The sequence below is a fragment of the Astyanax mexicanus genome, chromosome 14 (assembly GCF_023375975.1).
Source record: "Astyanax mexicanus isolate ESR-SI-001 chromosome 14, AstMex3_surface, whole genome shotgun sequence".
Taxonomy (NCBI): domain Eukaryota; kingdom Metazoa; phylum Chordata; class Actinopteri; order Characiformes; family Acestrorhamphidae; genus Astyanax; species Astyanax mexicanus.
The window spans coordinates 6512403-6534990 of record NC_064421.1 but is presented as its reverse complement, the minus strand read 5'-3'; the positions used below and the strand labels follow the sequence as shown (position 1 = coordinate 6534990).

The following is a 22588-nucleotide window of genomic DNA, read 5'->3' as shown; positions in this document are numbered from 1 at the left end:
TTCCATGATGTGAAGGTTTTACACTCGCTTGCAATTTTCCTCTTGGCTGCCGTCAGGATTCCTGTCCCTTTGGCTCCAGGCCACTCCCACGATCTCTCTCTCTCTCTCTACTCTTACTACACTACTTCACCCTGCAACGTTTCAGCTTGACTAAACAAACAGACAGATTTGAACGGGTGGATCCTCCTCTGACCTGTCAGTGCATGTTCTGGTGTTCTATAAAAACACCACAACTATTTAATATCACATGATGGAGACAACAAGTATTGAGACATCTACGCATTAATTGTTTCTTCTGAAATCAAGATAAAAAATAGTTTGTTCTGCTTTCGTTGGAATAACTGTCTCTTTAGACTAGATTATTGGCACAAATTGGAAGCAAAGTGAAAATGATACAAGTCACCTAGTTGATATGTTAAAAATATAGTTTATCCTGTCTTGGTTGGAGTACCTGTCTCTAATGTCTACTGTTAAAAAGATCAGGATGCTTGATAATCACCGCCCTCAACTCATTCCAACATTATTGGATGGAGCACCATTAGTCCATAGTTCCACAGCTCCACAGTTTAATGCTGGGGACTTTATACCCTTCAAGTCTACATCTGGCATTAGGAACAATGGCAATATCTTACACTTTGCGCATGGCGCAGTGCTTATTGCTATCTTACACCCTACTGACAGTCCATTTCCCTGCCTTGCACCTGCATCATGTAAATAGCGACAGTGCTTGTGAATATACCTACACTGATGGGTGTGGTGGTCTCAAAATGAGGTGTGTTCAGGTAAATTTCTCACATGTTGCTATTTTGGCAATAGAGAGCATAGGTGCTCCACTGACTGAAAACAACCTAGTCAACAGTCATCAGTCAGATGTTCATTGCTATCTTGCCAGTGAATTGTCATCACAGGCACACAGTACACCCCATAGCTGCGCCATTGAAATCAGTCAGAGTGCACCTGGCTCTTAAAGGGAATGGCAAGCTGCACAGTACGCGGTTAATGAATCGCACACAGATCGCTAAAGTAGGGCTCACTGAGTTGACAGGTTCTGCTTAGTCGATGCATGTTAATGGTAGAAGTGTAAGACATTTGTTGTTTTGTACTATTTTATCAGTGTTTGAATACAGTGTACCAATTTTTTATTTATTTATTAGTTTACCTCTTATGATTGGTGAAAGAAAGTGGTTTAAACTTTTTTTTATTCAGATTTTAGAAATATTATATTGTATTTTATACTATACATTTTTCTATAGTAAATTTGATCAAACAAAAAAAAATTACAGTAGATCAATATACAGCTCTGTAAAAAAATAAAAGACCACTTAACATTTTTAAGAGTTTCTTTTGATTTTACCAAATTGAAAACCTCTGGAATATAATCAAGAGGAAGATGGATGATCACAAGCCATCAAACCAAACTGACCTGCTTGAGTTTTTGCATCATGAGTAAAGGCATAAAGTTATCCAAAAGCAGTGTGTAAGACTAGTGGAGGAGAGCATGCCAAGATGCATGAAAACTGTAATTGAAAACCATGGTTATTCCACCAAATATTGATTTCTGAACTCTTAAAACTTTATGAATATGAACTTGTTTTCTTTGTATTATTTTAGGTGTGAAAGTTCTACATTTTGTTATTTCAGCCATTTGTCATTTTCTGCAAATAAATGCTCTAAATGACAAGATTTTTATTTGGAATTTGGGAGAAATGTTGTTTGTAGTTTATAGAATAAAACAACAATATTCATTTTACTCAAACATAAACCTATAAATAGCAAAATCAGAGAAACTGATTCAGAAACTGAAGTGGTCTCTTAATTTTTTCCAGAGCTATATATAGTGATACTTAGTGTTGCAAATACAAAGTCTTAGTCTCAATTAACTGCACTTGCCTATAGAGCTAAACTTTGGTTTTAGAGGGGGATGGGGTGGTACACTCCTTTCTGAAGAGCTGTGAGTTTCCATAAAGAAAGTTTAAGTTCACCTTTTGTGCGTCAAATCTCCATGGCCCACTCACACTTAACAGTCTCAATGCCCTCAGAGCGCTTTCACAACTTCCGTTCTTGCAGTGGTTTGTGCATTGTAACACTATACATACACACTACTTCCTCTCCTAACACCTAATACTGTGCAATCATTTAGGAGGGAAGCTCAGTTCACTTCAAACTGAAACTTACACTCATTTTTTCAAAACTCAGATCAGTGCTCATATTATCAGTATAATATCTTATTATTATAATATATTATTAATAAAGTATTACTCATCCATAGTGGAATTTGGCTATGATAGTAACAAAATACTTTGGAACATCATATTTCTGAAGTTAAATAAGTTTTAGTATAGCATTCCTCGATTCACAGTGTCACATGTGTACTGGAAATACATCATATAAATTTATTACAATCACAGAGCTATATATAATAAAAATAGCATTAAAAATAACATTAATAATAACAGTATCACATCAGTGCTGAAACTGTGATCTGATTTTGCATGTGCTGGTTTTGTACGCAGGGCTGCCTGATCCTGAGTGACGAGCTGAACCACGCCTCTCTGGTTTTGGGAGCCCGTTTGTCCGGGTCCACCATCAGGGTCTTCAAACACAACAGTGAGTAAACACCATTCAGCTGTGATTTATACATTTCCTTCCAGTTCATGTGGGTGGGTTTGGGTTTGGTGTGGCTATGTTTAGACAGACCCATGAATTACTGTATTGTACCATACTGGACTAGCAGTATTTCACTATTAACATGATTAATTGCACAGCAATACACTTTTCTGAATATACTGCAGATTCAGTTCATCTATATATCTATATATATATATATATTTATTTTATTTAATCATCTTCCTTATATATCCTCCACATCTTTGAGATACAGTCTTCAGTTTTTTTTATTTATATTCTTCCTCCAACTGAGCATATTCTACTATGCAGAAGTTCAAACTACCATCTAATTTTTATAGGTTTCTATATATTTTATACATTTTAAAAGGTTGTGAGGCTCTTAGATTAGCTCTTAGGCTGCCTGACAGCCTTACAGGCACCCAAAGTTTCCCCACCACAGAACAGTAAGAACAGACACCCTTCACTTTTTTTGTAAATATTTTATTATATATTTTCATGGATGTACACTGAAGATATGAAACATTGATATAATGTAAAGTGGTCAGCGTACAGCTTGTTTAATAGTTTAAATTTACTGTTCCCCTTAAAGTAACTCAACTCTTGAGTTGTGACCATCTTGATGTTCTTGAGGTTGTGACCATCTTTGCAATTCAGTCTTGAGTTGTATTTGTTCACTTATATTTGTCCTCCAACTGAGCATATTCTACTATACAAAAGTTCAAACTAGCATCTATTTAATAGTTTCCATATGTTTAAATATGTAAAAGCTTTCTCGGAAAGGTGTCTTAATTTTTCGCATGGCTACTGGAGGCGTACTCCTCCACGGGCCTCCACTTCTGCCCCTGTCTGTTGACACAGCAGGGGAAGGGCAGTTAATTTGGTCAAGCTCCAACACACATAAGCCTCTGGAAGGGTACACAAATAACGTCCACCCTCTGTGGAAAACACAGCACTGTGGACACGGTGAGCTTCACCTATGTACCTTATTTTCCATGACTGGGGAGGACATCTTTGATTATTTTGTGTTTGAACTTTCTGTGTTTGAACATTTGATCCATTAATTTTATATTATAAACAGATATTTGAACACAACATAAAAACAAAAAGATCAGAGTGTTGTGGGACACCATATATGTATATCTTTTATCCACACCTTCATATTAAAGAAGAGGTGCTGCGTCTGTGGTTAAAGGAATGTAATAGAATGTCTAATATCCATCTGAATGTGCGTATATCTGCTCTTACCATTCTGTGGAAGGAAAACAGCATTAGAATGTCCTTATCTAGAGACATTTCTCAGTTAAAAAGTTCCAATCTCTTAGGTTAGCCCTTTGAAGTTTTGGTGGATGTTTTAAGTGTAATAATAAAGTATCTCACAAAAGTGAGTACGCCCCTGACATTTTTGTAAATATTTAATTATATCTTTTCATGGAACAACACTGAAGATATGAAACATTGATATTATATAAAATAGTCAGTTTTCAGCTTTAGTATAACAGTGTAAATTTAGCTGTGCAATCAAAATAACTCAACACACAGCCATTAATGTCTAAACGCTGGCAACAAAAGTGAGTACATTCCTAAGTAAAAATGGACAAAAAGTGCCCAAAAAATGATGTGGCCCTGCATTAGCCGTCTTGGGTATGTCCTCTTGGGTCCTTGTCCACTCATTGTGCTCTTCTATCTTCTGTTTGAGGATGTCCCACAGATGCTCAATGGAGTATACAGGTCCATCTCAAAAAAATAAAATATCATTGAAAAGTTACTTTATTTCAGTAATTCAGTTTAAAATGTGGAACTCCTATGTTATATAGATGGATTACACACAGAATGATCTGTTATAGGCTTTTATTAATGTTATTATTGATAATTATGCTTATAACCAATGAAAACCCAAAAATGTGTCCAAAGTTAGTGCAGTGTTTTCCCTTTGCTGACAACTTTTATGGAGATGCAGATAAAGATTTCATTTTCCAGCAGGACTTGGTACACTGCCAAAAGTACCAACATATACTAATTATTGGATTTTCATTAGCTGTAAGCCATAATCATCAACAACAAAATAAATAAACACATAAAATATATCACTCTGTGTTTAATACATCTATATATGAGTTTCACATTTTTAACTGAATTACTGAAATAAAGTAACTATTCAATGATATTCAACTTTTTTGATGATTTGGTGTACTACAATATTTTTGTGTTGTTTTGTAAGGCTAGCTTGTTGACTATGCTCTTAAATTATCCTAAATGGGATTAAATGGTTAAAATGTTGAGTTGGCAAAGTCTACAGCAGTAGCTACTACATTCTGTGGTGAAACTAAAAAAGAATAAAATGATACATTTGATCAAAGGCTAAATACTGAATAGCCAGAATAAATTTTATGATTTTTAAAGAAAAAGATACTACACAAGTACAATTTGAAAATATTAATTGATAAATAAATCCATAAGAATAAATTCATAAGATGAATTACTGCTCCTGGTAACGTAAAACACTCTAGTTTAGCATCTCGGGTCTTAATTAAAGCTAACTCCCAGCAATGTGCTTCAACCTTCACTCTGTTGTGTGAATCTGGCAGCCCTTTAGTCTCTGAAGGTCTGGCCGCAGGCCCTGAATATGAATTTAGTCTCTTCAAAAAAGGTCATCCCTGAGATGATTATTTAGCTACGTTCTTCTAAACGGAGCACTTAAACTGTCAATTTAAACAGATAATGCTGGAGAATTGTAAATGGATTTCTAAATTGATGGAAAAACCCAAGGGGAATGTGTAATACACTGTGTTCCCTGTGCCATAATGGATTTCTGTCTGTCACAACTTCTGAAGTCGCAGCTCTGTGGCCTTGTTATTATTGTGTTCCTTCAACTTATCGGCCGTGAAGCTGTTAAAGTTCTATCAATTCAGACAGCTGAAGGTTTTCCTGAGGTGAAGGATGCAGGTGGAATCTCAGAGCTTCGTAGGGGCTGTGCAAATGTTCAGCAGTTTTGTTTGGTTAAAGACGTCTATTCAGATATTTAATGCGTTTAACATATAACATAACGTTTTTCTCATACAAATTGTCATTAAAAGAAAATTGCATTGTGATTTACGTGAAATTTGCACTGATTAGCATGGTGGTGGTGTATGGATGTTAGTGTGTGTTGTGCTAGTATGAGTGGATCAGATACAGCAGTGCTGCTGGTGTTTTTAAACACCTCGGCGTCACTCCTGGACTGCGAATAGTCTGGATGACCAACACGAACTGAACAGCAACAGATTCCGAGTTTCTATCTCTAACTTTACGTCTATCTGTGTCTGACCCCCTCGTACCAGCACAACATACACTAACACCTCATACACCACCTGCAACACCTAAATAATAATAATAGCTTCTCTGTGGTGGTGTTCTCTCCTGTGGGGTCCTAAATATTGAAGAACAGGGTGAAAGGAAAATGATAATAATAATAGTATACAACAAAAAGAGACAGATACAGAACTACAGTCTGTAATTATAGAACTACACAGTGTCCTATATGCATTTATTTGGGTTCTTCTGGGGTGAAATATTGTTTTTTGGCTGAAATCATTGTTGCACATTTTCTCCATTTGTTAACAATGGCTCTCATCGTGGTTCACTGGAGTCTCAGAGTCTTAGCAATGGCTTTGTAATGCTTTCACATCTGTTCCACATCTGTAGTTTATCTCTTCAGAACGTGGCATCATGTGCTGCTTTTTGAGACCTTCTAATCTGCTTCACACTGCCTGATGGGCTCTGAGGTTTTGATTTTTGTTTACTCTCAACAGGTCTGGCAGTAATCATGCCTGGGTGTGGCTAGTGAAAAACAAATTATTTTTATTATTTATTTATTTATTTATCATCTAAAAGCTGCATTGTGTTTACTTGTGTTGTCTGTATTTAAATGGGATGGATGATCTGAAAATGTGACAACATTTAGAAACAGTTAGTATGGGCTAGGCAAATACTTTTCCAAAGAATTATGAATCTTTTTTTTTTTGTTTTTAGTTTCAAACTGAGATTTGTTAAACTATGAACTACGTCTGACCTTTCTGAGCTATCTACAAGGGGTGTAACAGTACGTGTATTCTTTACAAACCACACAGTACACAGGTAGTCTATAGGAGGAACTAATGTTCAGAGGAGTGTTGCACCTGTCGCTGTGCTGAAATCACGGCCTGTCATAGGAAATGAATGGTCGCCTTTTGCTTTCCAGTGTAAACGCAGGGTTAGGCGCTCTTACTCATTACAACATTCCTGTTACAACATTCCATCCCAAAAAACAAAACAGAGTTCCATTGTTATTATGAAGTTAATAAAGGTGAGGCTATACAGAATGTCCAGCCTCTTTATTTGTTCCACTAACCATACAGAGAAATGTACTGAAAACGTACAGAAATGTGGGTTTTATACCAAAGTGTGAACCAAACTGTGGATTTTCTGTACCATTACACCCCTACTATCTACATTTTAGCTATTTTTGAGTTTTTGATATACTGTATTGTGAATATGATTAATGGACCAGTAGAAATACTCCAAGATTTTTTCTGTTTCCTTTAAAGTAATATAGACTGCTGCCTGTTGGTTTCCATTTTAGGCATGTCTACATTATTGTATGCAGTAATTAACTGTACATTACAGATGTGGCAGATGTAAACTTAAAAAAAAAAATCTAAAATGATGTTATTTTTATAATGTTCCATAAACATTTATTGCTGTTTCTATTGTGTCAGATATGCAGAGTCTGGAGAAGCTGCTCAGAGATGCAATAGTACACGGACAGCCAAGAACACACCGACCCTGGAAGAAAATCCTCATTTTGGTAGAAGGGATTTATAGGTAAGCTTTTACTTTGTGCTCTCAGATAGAGGTTCACATATTGTACCTTTTTATTTTTATATTACATTTGTTCCATTTTGCGGAGCCCCTGACTTACAATGTCACTTATTTTGCAGAGATTGGTCAGTGTAGTGTTTGGAGTCTTGCCTAAGAATTTTATGGCTGTATTGCAGCATAGTGACCCAGACCAGGAATTGAACCAAGACAATTCTCTATGATACTTTATAGCATCTGTGTTACTGAAGAGGATAAAATGCAACGTAACATTTTTATGTTTGAGATTATAAACAATTATGTATACTTAGAAAGGCTTAAGTGTTAAAAAGCATAATGAATGGTTTATGAAGCTTTACGAATGCATTTATAGTGCTTTTTAGATACCTGATTCATAGAAACTGTTACCATGTTTTTTTATCACACCCCCAAAATGTTGGTGTTATCTAGTTATTCTTTTAATTAATAAAAAATAAATTAAATTACAGTATTTTAGGAAACATAACGAAACTGAATCACTATAAGATTGTAACTGTCTGTTCTCTCCTCAGCATGGAGGGCTCCATCATTCGCTTGCCTGAAGTTATAGCCCTGAAGAAGAAATACAAGGCCTACCTGTACCTGGATGAGGCCCACAGTATCGGTGCTCTGGGGCCCAGCGGCAGAGGAGTGGTGGAGTACTTCGGCCTGGACCCCACAGACGTGGACATCATGATGGGCACTTTCACAAAGAGCTTCGGAGCAGCCGGGGGTTATATAGGAGGAAAGAAGGTGCAGAACACAGTGATGATGAGTTTTAGTTGTAGTACAGAAAAACATGGATAGGGTATAACACATTATTTTTAAATCTATTTTGTATTTGTACTTGATTTACTTGATTTATTTTAATTGTTTGTTTGCCGTTTATATATAGCTATAGTTTTGTTGTAGATTTCTGTTGTCACATTATTTTTATATTTATTTTTATTTTACACAAAATCAAGGTCTTGGTTACTGTTTTGTGAAATAGGCAAATGTTTCTAGATAATGAATGTATGAAACTCTTATACTCTTTATACAAACGAAAATTTTAATACTTATTTTATTTTAGTATTATATTCTTATTTTAGTATTATATGGCTAAAATATCTTGAAATATTGAAATTCTACTTTAAGGAATATCACCCACCCCTAATCTGATGGTCTAATTCTTGGTTTAAAACCAAGCATACTTTTATCAATGTTTCTAAAATTAACACATATATCTGTTTTCTTTTTCTTTTTCTAGGAATTGATAGACTACCTGCGCTCCCATTCACACAGTGCTGTGTATGCAACCTCCATGTCTCCTCCAGTTGTGGAGCAAATTATCACTTCTATGAAGTGCATTATGGGAGAGGATGGAACCACTATAGGTAAGATTCATAGATTTATAGCTCCTTTTGGCTTTGCATGCTTATTGTGGAGTGCAGATTGCAGGTTTAGCCACAAGGGGCCGCTACTGACAAAGAAAAGAGGTCTGCAGGATTGGAGTCACTCTCTAAGATCAAGAGATGAATGGGAACTGGGGGTCTGCAGACTTGAGTTGGCTTTTGAAAAGTTTTTTTTTCTTGTATTTTTAGGAATATATAGAGTAATACTATAATTGCATTGGTAAAATTCCCAATTTATCATACAATTCTGATTGTCCTGAATCCAGCCATTCTTCTAAAGTTGGGAGTTGACTGATCTGAAAGCTGTTTACCTGGGGCCGTGGTGTTTCCACACTGCTGCACTCTCACAGAGAGGCCTTTGTCATGGCTGCTTCCACATCGTGTATCAGTTCCTATCTGCAGCTTCAGTGTGTGAAATGAATCTACTTGCAAAGCATTCCTCATTTGGTGACCTGTTGTGCAGCGAACGATTATTAGGACTACTAAATCTTGACCTCCTCTTTTAGACTGCGTTCACACAGCAAGGAAAAATGAAGAAAATCTGATTGTTTCATCAGATCTGATGTTTTTTTAAGGTTGTTTACATTACTTTGGGCTGGGAAGGGCTGGGTACGTAAAAAATAAATCTTTATATTCTTTAAATATACAGCTCTGTAAAAAATTAAGAGACAACTTCAGTTTCTGAATCAGTTTCTCTGATTTTCCTTTTTATAGGTATATGTTTGAGTAAAATGAACATTGTTGTTTTATTCTATAAACTACAGACAACATTTCTCCCAAATTCCAAATACAAAAATTTGTAATTTAAAGCATTTATTTACAGAAAATGAGAAATGTCTGAAATAACAAAAAAAGATGCAGAGCTTTCAGACCTCAAATAATGCAAAGAAAGCAAGTTCATATTCATAAAGTTTTAAGAGTTCAGAAATCAATATTTGGTGGAATAACCCTGGTTTTTAATCACAGTTTTCATGCATCTTGGCATCATGTTCTCCTCCAACAGTCTTGCACACTGCTTTTGGATAACTTTACAACTTTACTCCTGGTGCAAATACAAATTAAGCAGTTCAGTTTTGTTTGATGGCTTTTGATCATCCATCTTCCTCTTGATTATATTCCAGAAGTTTTCAATTTGGTAACATCAAAGAAACTCATCATTCCTTCATGTCACAGTTTATTTTCTTTGAAACAAATCAGATATGTATCAGATTTCACCACCACATGTTCAAGTTGCCCAATTGGAATTAAAATTTCAGATATAGGGTTTTATTTGGTGTTCACACTTGCAAACAGATGCATTTATGAGGCACATATAACGGAAAAGATAGGGTTTGGGCAACTTTGACCTTCTGTGTGAATGCAGACTAAATTAGATCTTACTTTGTGGTGTTTTTAATTACCATTAATTACAATTACTGTACGCTGTCTGAGTTTACTGTTCCTTGGATCAGTTTATTGACTGATTTATTTTACAATGAAAATACAACCCTCATTTTTATTTGCTCAAGATGCTGGATCTAAGCTTGGATCAAAATCAGACATGAGCATTTCTCTCTCAAGGCTTACTTTAAAGAGAGGGAGTGAGAGGAAGAAAAAGAGAAAAAAAAAAGCTGTTGCATGAGATTTTCTTTTCTTTTTTCTTTGTGCAATTTCCCACCACTCATAGAATAAGACTGATGACTTCTACAGATGTACAGACGCCGTCCAGGTAAAATATTTAGCTCAAAGTTTAAACTTGAGAAATGTGTTAACAATTACCCACACAGCTAGGGCGATCTGGCCCTTTGCTCAGACCCTCCAAAAGGCTTCTCTCCTCCTCTGCCACTCAATCATGGCTGGCAGCCACACCAAACAGGCCCTCCTGGCTTGTCAGGCCCAGGTGAAGGTCTTGGTGTGACTGATATGAGCAACAACTGGGCCAGTTTAGGGCTTTGCTGATTCCGTGGAGGTCTCACAGTCGTCTTTTGTTCCACATGTTCCTGAACAGGTTTCTCTTTTAGAGGTTTCTGGTGAATCCCGGGGGCGTGGCCTTCTCTGTTACCTGGTGATTGACGGGCTTTGAGAAATTAGTCAGAAGATCTGTTGAAACCACCAGCTGTTTTAACCTGAAATGATTCCAGCTCAGCTAAAAGACGCCCATATTGTCTAATACAAGATCTGAAATGAGGAATATAAGAGGGCTCTACTAATATTCTATTTAGTATTTACCCACATGCCAAGGGCAATCTATATGAAGCTTAAAATCTGACATGTTTGAATTTGGGTTTTGTATGTTAGAATTACATTTTAATTTAAATATTTATATAGAATGAAATATTAGTCTTTTATCAGCAGTTTTTATATTTTGAACTTGCGAGGTGGTGACATAAATACTGTTTAAAAAATACATTTCAAAATATCATTTGCGATTTTCATATCAATAGATTTTCAGATTTAATCCACTATGGCAACAAACCACTTTTCTGTTTACTCCACTTCACCCCCTTAATGTTTTAATATTTTAAAAAAGTATATTGTAAAAGCCTAATTTAAATGTTTTGTTTTAATTTATCTCCATAAACAGATATTTTTTATTTGTAGCTTCAGGGCAACATTACACAGTTAGAAACCAAGAAAATCTTGCTGAAGCAGTGGTTCTCAATTTTCACGTTTGATATAACGGGCTGGGGGGTCTTAAATTCCAAAACATGTCATGCTATAGAGCAGGGGTTAGCAATAGGTCAGGCAATAGGGCCAGATGTGGCCCACAAGTATGAAACAATCTGGCCTGTGAGGTTATTTGAACTATAATGAACGATAATTAAAAAACATTAAGTAAAATGCTTCTCTGGTGAGCTTTTGTTTACATTCCTCCCCTGTCTCTCTCTGTCGCACTTCTGCACGTTCTCGTTTTTCTGCTGATAAGGGCGTTTTTTTCCAACCGTGTCCCAATTCACCAGCGGGGGAAGCAGTAGTGTATTGGACCACGACCCTGACGACACGGGTTCGATCCTGTGTGAGGAGCACTATGTTCATTTATTTATTTTTTTCTTTATTTTTGGTTTACCTGCTTTGAGATCAGCTGTTTTGTAATTGGGTTCAACAGCTCTCTGGCCTGGAGAGCTACTAGTCTGTAGCACTCCATCCCATTACACTTAATTTTACAACATTTTTATGGCCGCCACTTAATGGCTTGGAAAATATCTGGTCCGCGACCAAACTTAATTGCCGACCCCTGCTGTAGAGGGTTAAAAACTTAAAAAAATAAATTTCTTACTATTAGATTTCTTTCAACTCTAACCTAAATTTGTACAGTATTTCTTAGCTTTCTAGGAATTGCAACTTCCTAATAAGTAATGTACAATTGATTTAAGTTTAGAAAATTAAAATTTATATACTTTTATCAGCTTCTAAGCTACATAAATTTGGCTCTTTGGTTGGACCCTCCATCATGGCTGGCAGCTACACCGAACAGACCAGGTGAAGGTCTTGGTGTGACTGATATGAGTGAAAACTGGGCCAGTTAAAGGCTTTTTGTTGATCTGCTTCAGATCACACAATCGCCTTTTGTTCCACATGTTCCTAAACAGGTTCCTCTCAGGGGGTCTTGGTGAATCCCTGGGGTGTGGCCTCCTTTGTCACCTGATGATTGACTGACTTTGAGAGGTTAGTCAGATGACCGGAGCAAGAAACCAGCTGCTTTAGCTTAAAAAAATGCTTCCAGCTGACTTCCAGTAGAAGAGGCTCAGAGGATACATCTACTGCAAGAAATGATAGTATATTTTAGTAAATTTAGTATATACCCACACAGCTAGGGCCCTCTGTCTCTTAGCTTGGAGCCTCCATCATGGCAGGCACTGTCTGATAAAACGGAAAACTGGGCCAGTTAAGGGCTTTGCTGATCTCCTTCAGGTCCCACAAAAGCCTTTTGTTCTTTAGCAGGTTCATCTCAGAGGTTCCTGGTGAATCCCTGGGGCGTGGCCTCCTCTGTCACCTGGTGATTGACTGACTTTGAGAAGTTAGTCAGGTGAACCGAGGAAGGATCCAGCTGCTTTAGCTCGAAATGCTTCCAGCTGACCTAGAAGAGGTTCAGAGAGTATATCTACTGCGAGGAATATGGGATGGATCTGTTCATGTTTCATTTACTATGTCTTTCTCCACCTCATCTCAGCCATATGGAAAAATATATGCCAGGTTCATTTAAGTACGGAATTTTGCAGAGAGTAGGAAAACAGCCATGAATTCACGGAAAAACAGACCCTTGCAGAATTTGCATGGACTCACCATTCAGTCTTGTCACCACATTACTTCTGCACTGATGCATAAATCTTAAGTTATTTTACAGTTATTGTCATTTTGCATGTTTATAATCTCAAAATAAGTCTAGTGGGGCTGATTTTAGGGCTGATGTCGGTCTTGCATATTACTTGCAATTACATTATTTGCCATATTGGATGAGACACTTTAAGATAATCTTTTTTTGCGTTTGTTTGGTAAAAAGAAAGAAACTATTATGATTGCTGCCAATAACATATTTGCTTGCTTAGATTCGTTTTTCCGTCCTATCATATAGAAGCAGGGTTGTACAGTCATGAAAAACTTGGAAAAGTCATGGAATTTTAAAATAGCTTTTTCCAGGCCTGGATAAGTTTAAAAAAAAATAAAAATACCCAGTAAGTTTTGGGAAAATCATGGAAATTTGCTCTACAAATATTTTTTGTTATTGATGGAGAAAATCTATTTTGAGCTACAAATACATCAGCTCAGAGTTAATTCAGTAATTTAGACCTATATAATGGAGCTCTCAGGATCTGACACACATTTTATTATTAAAGATTGTGGGTCAGCAATTTATCTGATACATTTCAGTCCTACTATAATCAGTTTTAATTATAGTTTTAGTTGATTTTTGGTTTTAGTGTCCATGTCTGCACTGATGTTTTAAAAATTGTTTGGTCATGAAAATTTGCCTTGATGCAACCTTTTCTGCATTGTGCTGTTTAGGGTTGGACAATATATTGTAAATGTCAGTATATTCAAAAACATTTTGTACAAGATATACAAGATATAAAATGAGTGGTATCCATTGATTAAAACATTTAATCCGATTAATCACAACAGTATTCTGTGATTAACTGTGATTAATCACACTTGTTCTTCTTAAGATGCAATTTTTTTTATAGTGAATATTTAAATAAAAAATGTGTTTTCATATTTATATTATTGGTGTTAATTAAAATGGTAGTATATACTTGTATGTTTGAGGAGAAATAAAGCCAACGTGGGTTGCTGGAATAAAAAGAATGCATAATAAATTGGATAGAGGAAATGTTTTTTACTTTATTGTAGACATTTCAGCTTGATTGTAAGAATTTCTGAATTAGAACCTATTTTACCAAGTATAAAAATGCGTTTTTACACCTGTAGTTGGGTTCTGTGGTCCAGATCAGTTGAGTAATATTGAGTAATCTCTACATTTGTTTTGAGTGAGATATAGGTTTTTTAGTCATATTTCTCAGCTCTATTGCCAAGGTAATATTATGGTTATTTTAAATCATGTTTATTTGCCTCATTTCCACAGGGCAGAGTGATTCAGAGCAGGTCAGGTGAACAGTGAATCAGGGATAATGCTGTTCTGAGAACACAGTAATAACAGGTTGCACATTAACTAATGACATCATTACAGATTAACTTATTGTGGAGCATCTGTGAGAGATTACGTGGGAGACTCAAAGAACAATTGCATGTGTGTGTTTGGAGGCAGGGGGGGGGGGGGGGCTGCACAAAGAAAACTAATCAGGCAGAGGTCAGTGAGGTAGATATCCAGTGGGTCCTCGCGAGAACACACACCTCTTCAGGTCCTGTCAGTGACCAAACCTCAACCTCAACCTCAGCCTAATTCACCTCACTCTGTTTAAATGGATCAGCCTTAAAATTCACAAAAAGCAATGAATTTATTTTTTTTTTTTTAACTAATTACCTCAGATTTACTCAATCAGACATATCCAAACCTGACATGATGCTTATTATAATTTTAATGTTTCATAATTTGTACAAGACTCTACTTAACGGAGTCTTATCTCTCTAAAAACAAAAAAAAAAGTCATTTCCATGCATACATTCCTCAGCTCAAGTAATTTTATTAATTTAATGTTTTTATTTTATTTTTTTTTATAAACTCTGTGTACAAACCTTACCTGGTCCATTCTAAACATGGCCATTTTTTTACGTCTTTTATAAAATAATGTTAAGTACATTGATATATTTACAATGTGTTGCCCAGCCCTACAGTCCAGACATATGTGGTGTTTTTTAAATATAGATGATCAGTTTTACACTGAAGCTAATTGGCTATTGCAACTAGTAGCCTAAGGTAGCCTAATGGAAGCTTTTTTTCCGTTTTAAGTATTCATAATCAAATTAACCTACATGCCTTAATCCTCATAGTCTTGATATACAGTCCTCTAAATCAGCAATTCTCAACTGGTGGGTTGGGACCCAAAAGTGGGTCGCGGACATGTTCTGGGCAGGTTGCTGACAGCTTGTAAAAACAAAAATAATACATTTAAAAAAAATGAAAAATAATTATAATTTTTAAAATAATTAATGCTCATCTGATTTTGTACTCGTCTTTTACATTGGGGGGGAAAAAGACAGTTTATTAATAATATACTCTGAATCCAGAGATATGGCCTTATTTATTTGTGCAGTTTTAATATTTAATTTAATTGTAGTAAATTTTATACATGTAGCTGTCATGTTCCTCCTCACTTTCCTATAATATTTACTTATACATTTATTTTGCATGCATATGTATGTGTAAATGTGTTTTTGAAGACTATTTTTCTAAAAATTAGTTAGATTTGTATTCTATAAAAGTGGGTCATGACTTAATGACCTTAAGAACATGTGGGAACATGTGGGAACACCAGTTCAGAACCACTGCCCTAAACCAAACAAAGTTCAATTTAAAAAAGCTAAAGCTTTAGAAAGTCTGTTTTAGATGACTTTGCATAACTTTACATTGTTATCTAATTATTAACATTAGCTAGTAACAAAAGAAGCACCACAGAGCTAAAACAGTTAGCTGTTGTGTTTTTGTTGAGAATATAAGAACCTATTTAATGCAACATTTTCGCTATATGCTTTTGTTGTTGCTTGTTAGCTAACTATATTAGCCTAACTCAGCAAAAACATTAAAGGAGCAAACAACTCCAGATGCCAGAGATGTGTTGGTTGATAAAATATAAAAAATGTTTTTTTTTGCTGTTCATCAGACTTGAACAAACATCATGCCTGACCTGAACTGAATGCGCGGTTTTGAAGAGTTGTGATTGGCTCTGCTCTGCTAACCGTGTTTCAGTCATGTTTGGCTAATGCCGAGCTGTTTTGAAGAGGTCCAAGATCTTACGAGTCAATTTGACATCATCTGTGAGTGTGGTTTCACGTCCCCGTGTGCGCCGTTAACCCAGTTGTTACACGGGCGTCGAGTTTGTTTTGGACGCCGAGCTCAAAGCTTCGCAGAACTTGTGTAATCGCTGGTCACTCGGGCACTGTTTGATTTCGTCATCAAAGTAAATTCCGCAGTATTTGGTGTGGGTTTGATTCTTGTTTGCTAACACATCGGGTCAGGATTAAGCGGCTGACAGCTGCTCCGCACTTTTTGGGCTGCATTCCCAGATCCAGATTGAGCTTCTTTCAGGCTGGATGGAGAAGAGACAGGCTGTGTTGGGGGAGTCGCCACTTTTTGTTCAGCTGTTCATCCAGAGACAGTTTTTTGTATTTCTTTAGAAAATTATCATGCGTTTTATTTTTCACAGAATATTTCAGATTTAGATGTATTGATATGTGTATCTCAGGAGAACAGAGTAGATTAGCGTTAATTCATAATCCCAATTAACACAAATTTACATTGGATCTAAGGGAAGCTGCAGTTGGTCTACAGGTCTAGGTTCAGTAACAGTATGTGCTGAAAGAATGAGGTCAGCTGACTACCTGAATATACTGAATATAGACCAGATTATTCAAGCATTGGATTAATTTTTTCTTCCCTGATGACACGGGTATATTCCAAGATAAGACAATGCCAGGATTCATGGGGCTGGAATTGTGAAAGAGTTCAGGGTTCAGGGAGCATGAGATCATCATTTATCATTTTCACACATGGATTAAGAGAGAGTTCACCACAGAGTCCAGATCTTAACCTCATTGAGAATCTTTGGGATGTGCTGGATGGAGAAGAGCTGCTTTGTGCAGTGGTCAGACTCTACCATCATCAATGCTTCTGATATATCTTGGTGAAAAATTAATTAATGCAACACTGGATTGAAATAATTAATCTTGTGGCACTGCAGAAGATTATTGAAACAATGCCACAGTAAATGCGTTCAGCAATCAAAGCTAAAGACGGTCCAACCAAATTTTAGAGTGTACCTTTTTTTTGGCCAGGTTTCAGATTCCTTACTACAGTTGCACTGCAGGGATTGCTGTAGATGTCCTGTGATGCATGGCACATTTAATTAAGTGATGCGTCTTATTTGATGCTTGATACAAAAGAAAACAAATAAAATTTTACATGACGTATTTACCAGAGACACATTTTTTATGTGTTCTGTACCACTTATTTCCCCCCTATTACCCATTATCTTATTAATATCATGACATGTTGGCTCATTGACTTTCGGTGAAACTAGCAAACAAATTAAATCTTTTTTTTAAATACATACATCATTAAATATCAAAAATGTTGCATTGTACTTTTTTTCAATAATGTGCAGCCATGTTATTAAGCTTTCTGGATGTTCTAGTGCAGTTTTTTGTCCACACCAGTACATCAGTTTTTTTTATTAATATTATGTATTCAGTAAATGTTATTTCATATTAACCTAAATGCTCCGATCCTTCAGTTTGGAAAAAGCTTTATGCTGCTCTCATATATTATGCATGAGTCTGTTACCATTGTTTTAATTGTTTATATTGCGAAAAGTATTTTTTGAGTGAGACAAAAACATTGTATCTCCAAAATGGTAACTTTTTTACAGGTGAGGGACAAAATCTTTTACTCTTTCAGTGCAAAAGTCAGTTTAAAAAGTTTTTTTTGTTTGTTTGTTTTTGGGAGCATTCCTTTTTTATTCTCAAATTCTTACATAATGTAAAGAAACACTGCCAAGATTCACATAATGCCAAAAAGGTAAAAGAAAAACAGCAAAAATGAAGATGTAAGGTTTTTGTCCAACAGCATTGTAGTGTTTGTCTAACTCAGAATATTGTGAACAACTAATAACATCGTGATGCAAACCATAGTTAAGTCACGTTTTCTGAACGTTCCTGGAAGGTTATTCCTGAAATGTCATTAGATATTGTTCCTGGAAGCTTTGTAAAACATTGCTGAATGTTCTTAGAAAGTTCTTTGTCAGCTGGAAAAGTGCAAGATGCTTAATGTAATGTGTGTGTAGTTAAATCAACACATTCAGACTCCTCAGAGCCCAGGAAATACCGCAGTTCCAGAGTAACACTTTCACACTCTGAGGCCGGTGGGATGGCTGGTGTGTGTGGTTACTAAAAAGCATTGTCTGCTTTACAACAATAAAAGTAATGTAGCCCATTAGTGCCTCAGTAAACTTCTGAGGTACAATAAACATTTTTCCTGCCGTTTGTTGTGGGGTGGTATGGAGGCAGAGAGAGCGGGGTATATCTGAGTCCATTGTTGGGTCTAATTGCCTGAGTGTACTCAGGCGGCGTTGGCAAACATCAGACTTTCAGCTTTGTCTGAAGGTATTTACCTGCTTGGCTGGAGAGGGAGTTAACACATGTTTTAGGTGTTTGAGTGTTGCTCTGCTGCCAGTGCTTTTTGTATTTCTGGAATGGTGGACAGTGGGCTCAGGATACTCTTTGTTCTTTTTTTTTATTTTACTTTAACAAATTACGTGTGTTGACCTGTGTAGCAACCAATAGCAACCAACTTATAATAATCTAATATTCAGAAATACAGTCTGTTATGAAGCAGTTGCAGAAGTAGGAGTTATAGGGTGATTTCTAAAGTTAAGTGTACTCAAATGTCTACAATGTGCATTCAAAAACAGTCTGTTTTTAAGTGTGGTTTCAATGGAAAATAAGTATGGATGAATCATTGTGTTGATATCACAATTTGTTTTTATTTCGGTTGACACAGTATCATTCTGACATCTATATGAACAATATGAAATCCACCGAAAAATTGACAAGACCCCCCCCCCCCTTAACAGATTTTCCAAATTATTTTTATGTTTTTATTAAACATTAGTTATTGGAACATTTCCTATTGCGTTATATATATTAATATTGAATTGTTGTTCACCCTAAATTATCTCATTGAATGATTAATACATTAAAAGAGCTGACATAACACTGTCTGTGAATAACAGCAAACTCAAATTCCATTACCCCCTGCAGCAACAGAGGGAGCACTGTAGCTCTTCACACAAAAAAATCACATTATTTATTTTTTGCAGTTCAGATAATCGAAATTAGGGTACTCCAACCACATTTTTGCATATTGCATTTTATGTCCGTATCGCACACCACTACTTTAGACCTATGCCCACAACAGTGGCCATATTGAATGTGGGTCTGTCTGATTGTAACAGCATCAATCCTAAAACTATTACTAAATAAAAAATATTTTGCTGAAGAAGTACAGTATATAATTTAAGTTGAAATATCGTGATATTACTTTAGGGCCATATCACCTACCCCTATTGCCAACTGTGCTGCATAACTAATAAAAATAATAATACAAATATTGTCATTTAGAGCATTTATTTTAAAAAATGAGAAATAGTTTATATTCATAAAGTTTTCAAAAAGAGTTAAAAAATCAATATTTGTTGCAATAACCCTGGTTTTTAATCAGTTTCCATGCATCTTGGCATCATGTTCTCCTCCACCAGTCTTACACACTGCTTTTGGATAACTTTATGCTGCTTTACTCCTGGTGCACAAACTTAAGCAGTTCTGTTTGGTTTGATTGCTTGGGATCATCCATCTTCCTCTTTAATATATTCCAGAGGTTTTCAATTTGGTAAAACAAATCAAAGAAACTCATCATTATATCATATATTTATGTTTGTTCTTTGGTTTCTTGTAAAGTTGCCATAAAATTCTCAGTTTTCTGATGATTCTTAACTGCTTCTAAGTGTGTTTGTGCTCAGTACTCTGAGCTGAACTCTGGGGTCGTGAGATGCTTCGGTCTGTAGAGTCTGGCAGCTCTGATCTGCTGAGATGAGGATCAGATCCGGAGCTGGACAGCTGCGTTTGAGCACAGCGGTCAGCAGAAGCAGCAGAGATGAAGAGAAAGATGATAGATCTGAGTCTGGAAGGTGCTGCAGAGCTTTGTGGTGCCCTGTTCTTCAGAGGGCCATGTGGAGAGAGGGAGGGAGAGAGGGAGAGAAAGGGGGGTGGTGCTCGCCTCCACAGCCCTGAACTCCACATGGGTGTTTGTACTTATCTCTTCCCCTCAGATGAAAAGGAAGTGAGGAGGAACTGGCTTTTGGAAAGGAGAAAAAAAGGGAAGCGGCCCCCCACATCTGGAAGCTCTTTCAGCCTCTCTCGGCCCTTCTCTCGCTTCAAATCCTCCAGTCCCCGTGTCTGGAAGGAGTTATGGGGGGGGTTGTGCATTGTGAAACTAGCTGTTGAAAGGGTACCCCAGAAAGATTTACTTTGGAGAGCCCTTCTCCACCCCAGTGCACCCTCAGCCCCTGCTCCACCCCCTCCCCCACCTCCTGCAGGACCTGCTGGCTGACTGAAGTGCTTGAAGTCCGGCAGTTTGAGTTCCTCTCTGGCCTTATTGCTTTCAGATGCTCCTTTTCGCTGCAGTCGTTCCGCTGAGCCGCTTGCGTAGCTGATGGCCGCTCTTCTCTGTGGAAGTGCCGCCGTTTATTAAGGGCTCTCAGAGGACCCGAACTCCACAGAGCCCGTAATCACCCACCACGGTCACGTCTGTCAGCGGCTATAGCCTCTATTTACACCTATCATCTCTCAGAGCGTGAGAGTGAGGAGAGCAGCAGGTTGATTTCATTTGTTTTAATCAGGCATTCTGCTGTAAATGTCCTAGTACCAGGTAGGCGTGTACCATATCTTACCGTACATAATAATATCATGAACGATATTATACTCTGAAGTATCGTGCCATTTTTTTTGCTGTTTTTAGCAAAAGAAAAATTCATACTGTTCTCATTTCCCATTATATATCTACTAGAGACAGATTATATCTGTCCAGTATCATTTATTCTACTTTAATCCTGGATATATGGATTTATTTGGAGTGCAATATTATTAGTATCATGACTTTCTGGATCATTGACTTCTGTTACAAATCTGATAAATTTCTTGTATTTTTTAATAGTTATTAGTTAATATCAATATTAGGGGTGTAGAAAAATATCAATATGGATATTGTATCAAGTTATTTTGTTTTGTGGTACTGTGTTTTCAAAAACATCTACATGTAAAGAGTCTCAAACAGTGGTTCATGTTGTGTTGAGTTTAAACCCCGCCCACTAGGTGGCAGTGTTGTACTTTAAAGTTAGATCACACTTTTCTGATTGGACTGAAATTATAATTTTTTTATTTTACTTATTACTTTTAATAAATGACCCCTGACCCCCCCACTAATAAAGTACTGAAACTCTGCACTACAATGCACAAAGTACTGGTCCCTTCCAAACGGACTTGCACTACACAACACCTGCACTACTGATATACTTGCACTGTCAATACGCACTTTAATTCCACTTAATTAAACTGTGAACTTTAAGGACTTACGCACCCATTCACTTTACCAGCCATACCAGCTATATACCATATACCGTATTTGCACTACTGTTATTTACTATTTTTACTGTCATTCCATCTCAATCACCATCAATATTGCACTATTGTCTTACGTATGTTTATTGTGTCTTGCTGTATTGAACATATAGTGTCTCCCACTCTTTTATATTATAATTATATATCTATTTTTACTTATTTACTTATATTTATATATCTATTCCTCCCCCACACCACTGCACCTTGTTTTTGTCTCATGTATGTCTATTTGTGTCCCTGCTGTATTGTACACATAGTGTCTCCCATTCTCCTTTATTATATCTATTATCTGTACTTGCTGTAAAATTGGGAAGGAGAATAACGTAATTTCAATTCTCTGTATGTCCTGTACATATGCAGTATTGACAATAAAACTACTTGACTTGACTTGACTTGACTTGAATAATAATATGAATATGATAGTGTGTATTTGTACTGTTTAACAGAGTTTTTATTTTTTAAATTTTAACATCTACACATCAATCCGGTCCCACTATTTTTTTTTTTTGAGTTATATATAAATAATTTAGTATTTCTTATTGTTATTGTTTACTTCATTATTCAATATTTCCAAAACTCCAGTAAAAAAAAATTATATGGATTATGTTTGCTGAGGTATGTGCCCACATATAGGCCTTTTTTGATACCAGTAAATAAACAGTAATACATTGCAAAAACCTCTTTACTGAAGCACACAGTTGATCTGGCTGCTGTAGAGATCTGTGTGCACTAGGCATGTGTTCGTGTATTTTGCGTGACTAGTTTAACCACTGTTGAAATGCTGGAATTGCAGGTATTTTAAGTAAGTAGCTGTTCAGCTGCTTTTCCACCTGAAAATATGTTCACATTGCATGTAACACTGCACACTGAGAATGTGTCCTGGTGCCAGT

At 36.4% G+C, this 22588-nt stretch overlaps 1 protein-coding gene across 1 annotated transcript in view; it reads left to right on the top strand.

The window, feature by feature from the left end:
- The window catches only part of sptlc2a (serine palmitoyltransferase, long chain base subunit 2a), a 50152-nt gene that overhangs the window by 12243 nt on the left and 15321 nt on the right, over window positions 1-22588 (top strand). Inside the window, exons 6-9 of the mRNA XM_049463641.1 lie at window positions 2514-2607; window positions 7362-7467; window positions 8013-8232; window positions 8729-8855. Coding sequence (XP_049319598.1) covers window positions 2514-2607; window positions 7362-7467; window positions 8013-8232; window positions 8729-8855 — 547 coding nt within the window. The remainder of the gene's footprint in view (window positions 1-2513; window positions 2608-7361; window positions 7468-8012; window positions 8233-8728; window positions 8856-22588) is intronic.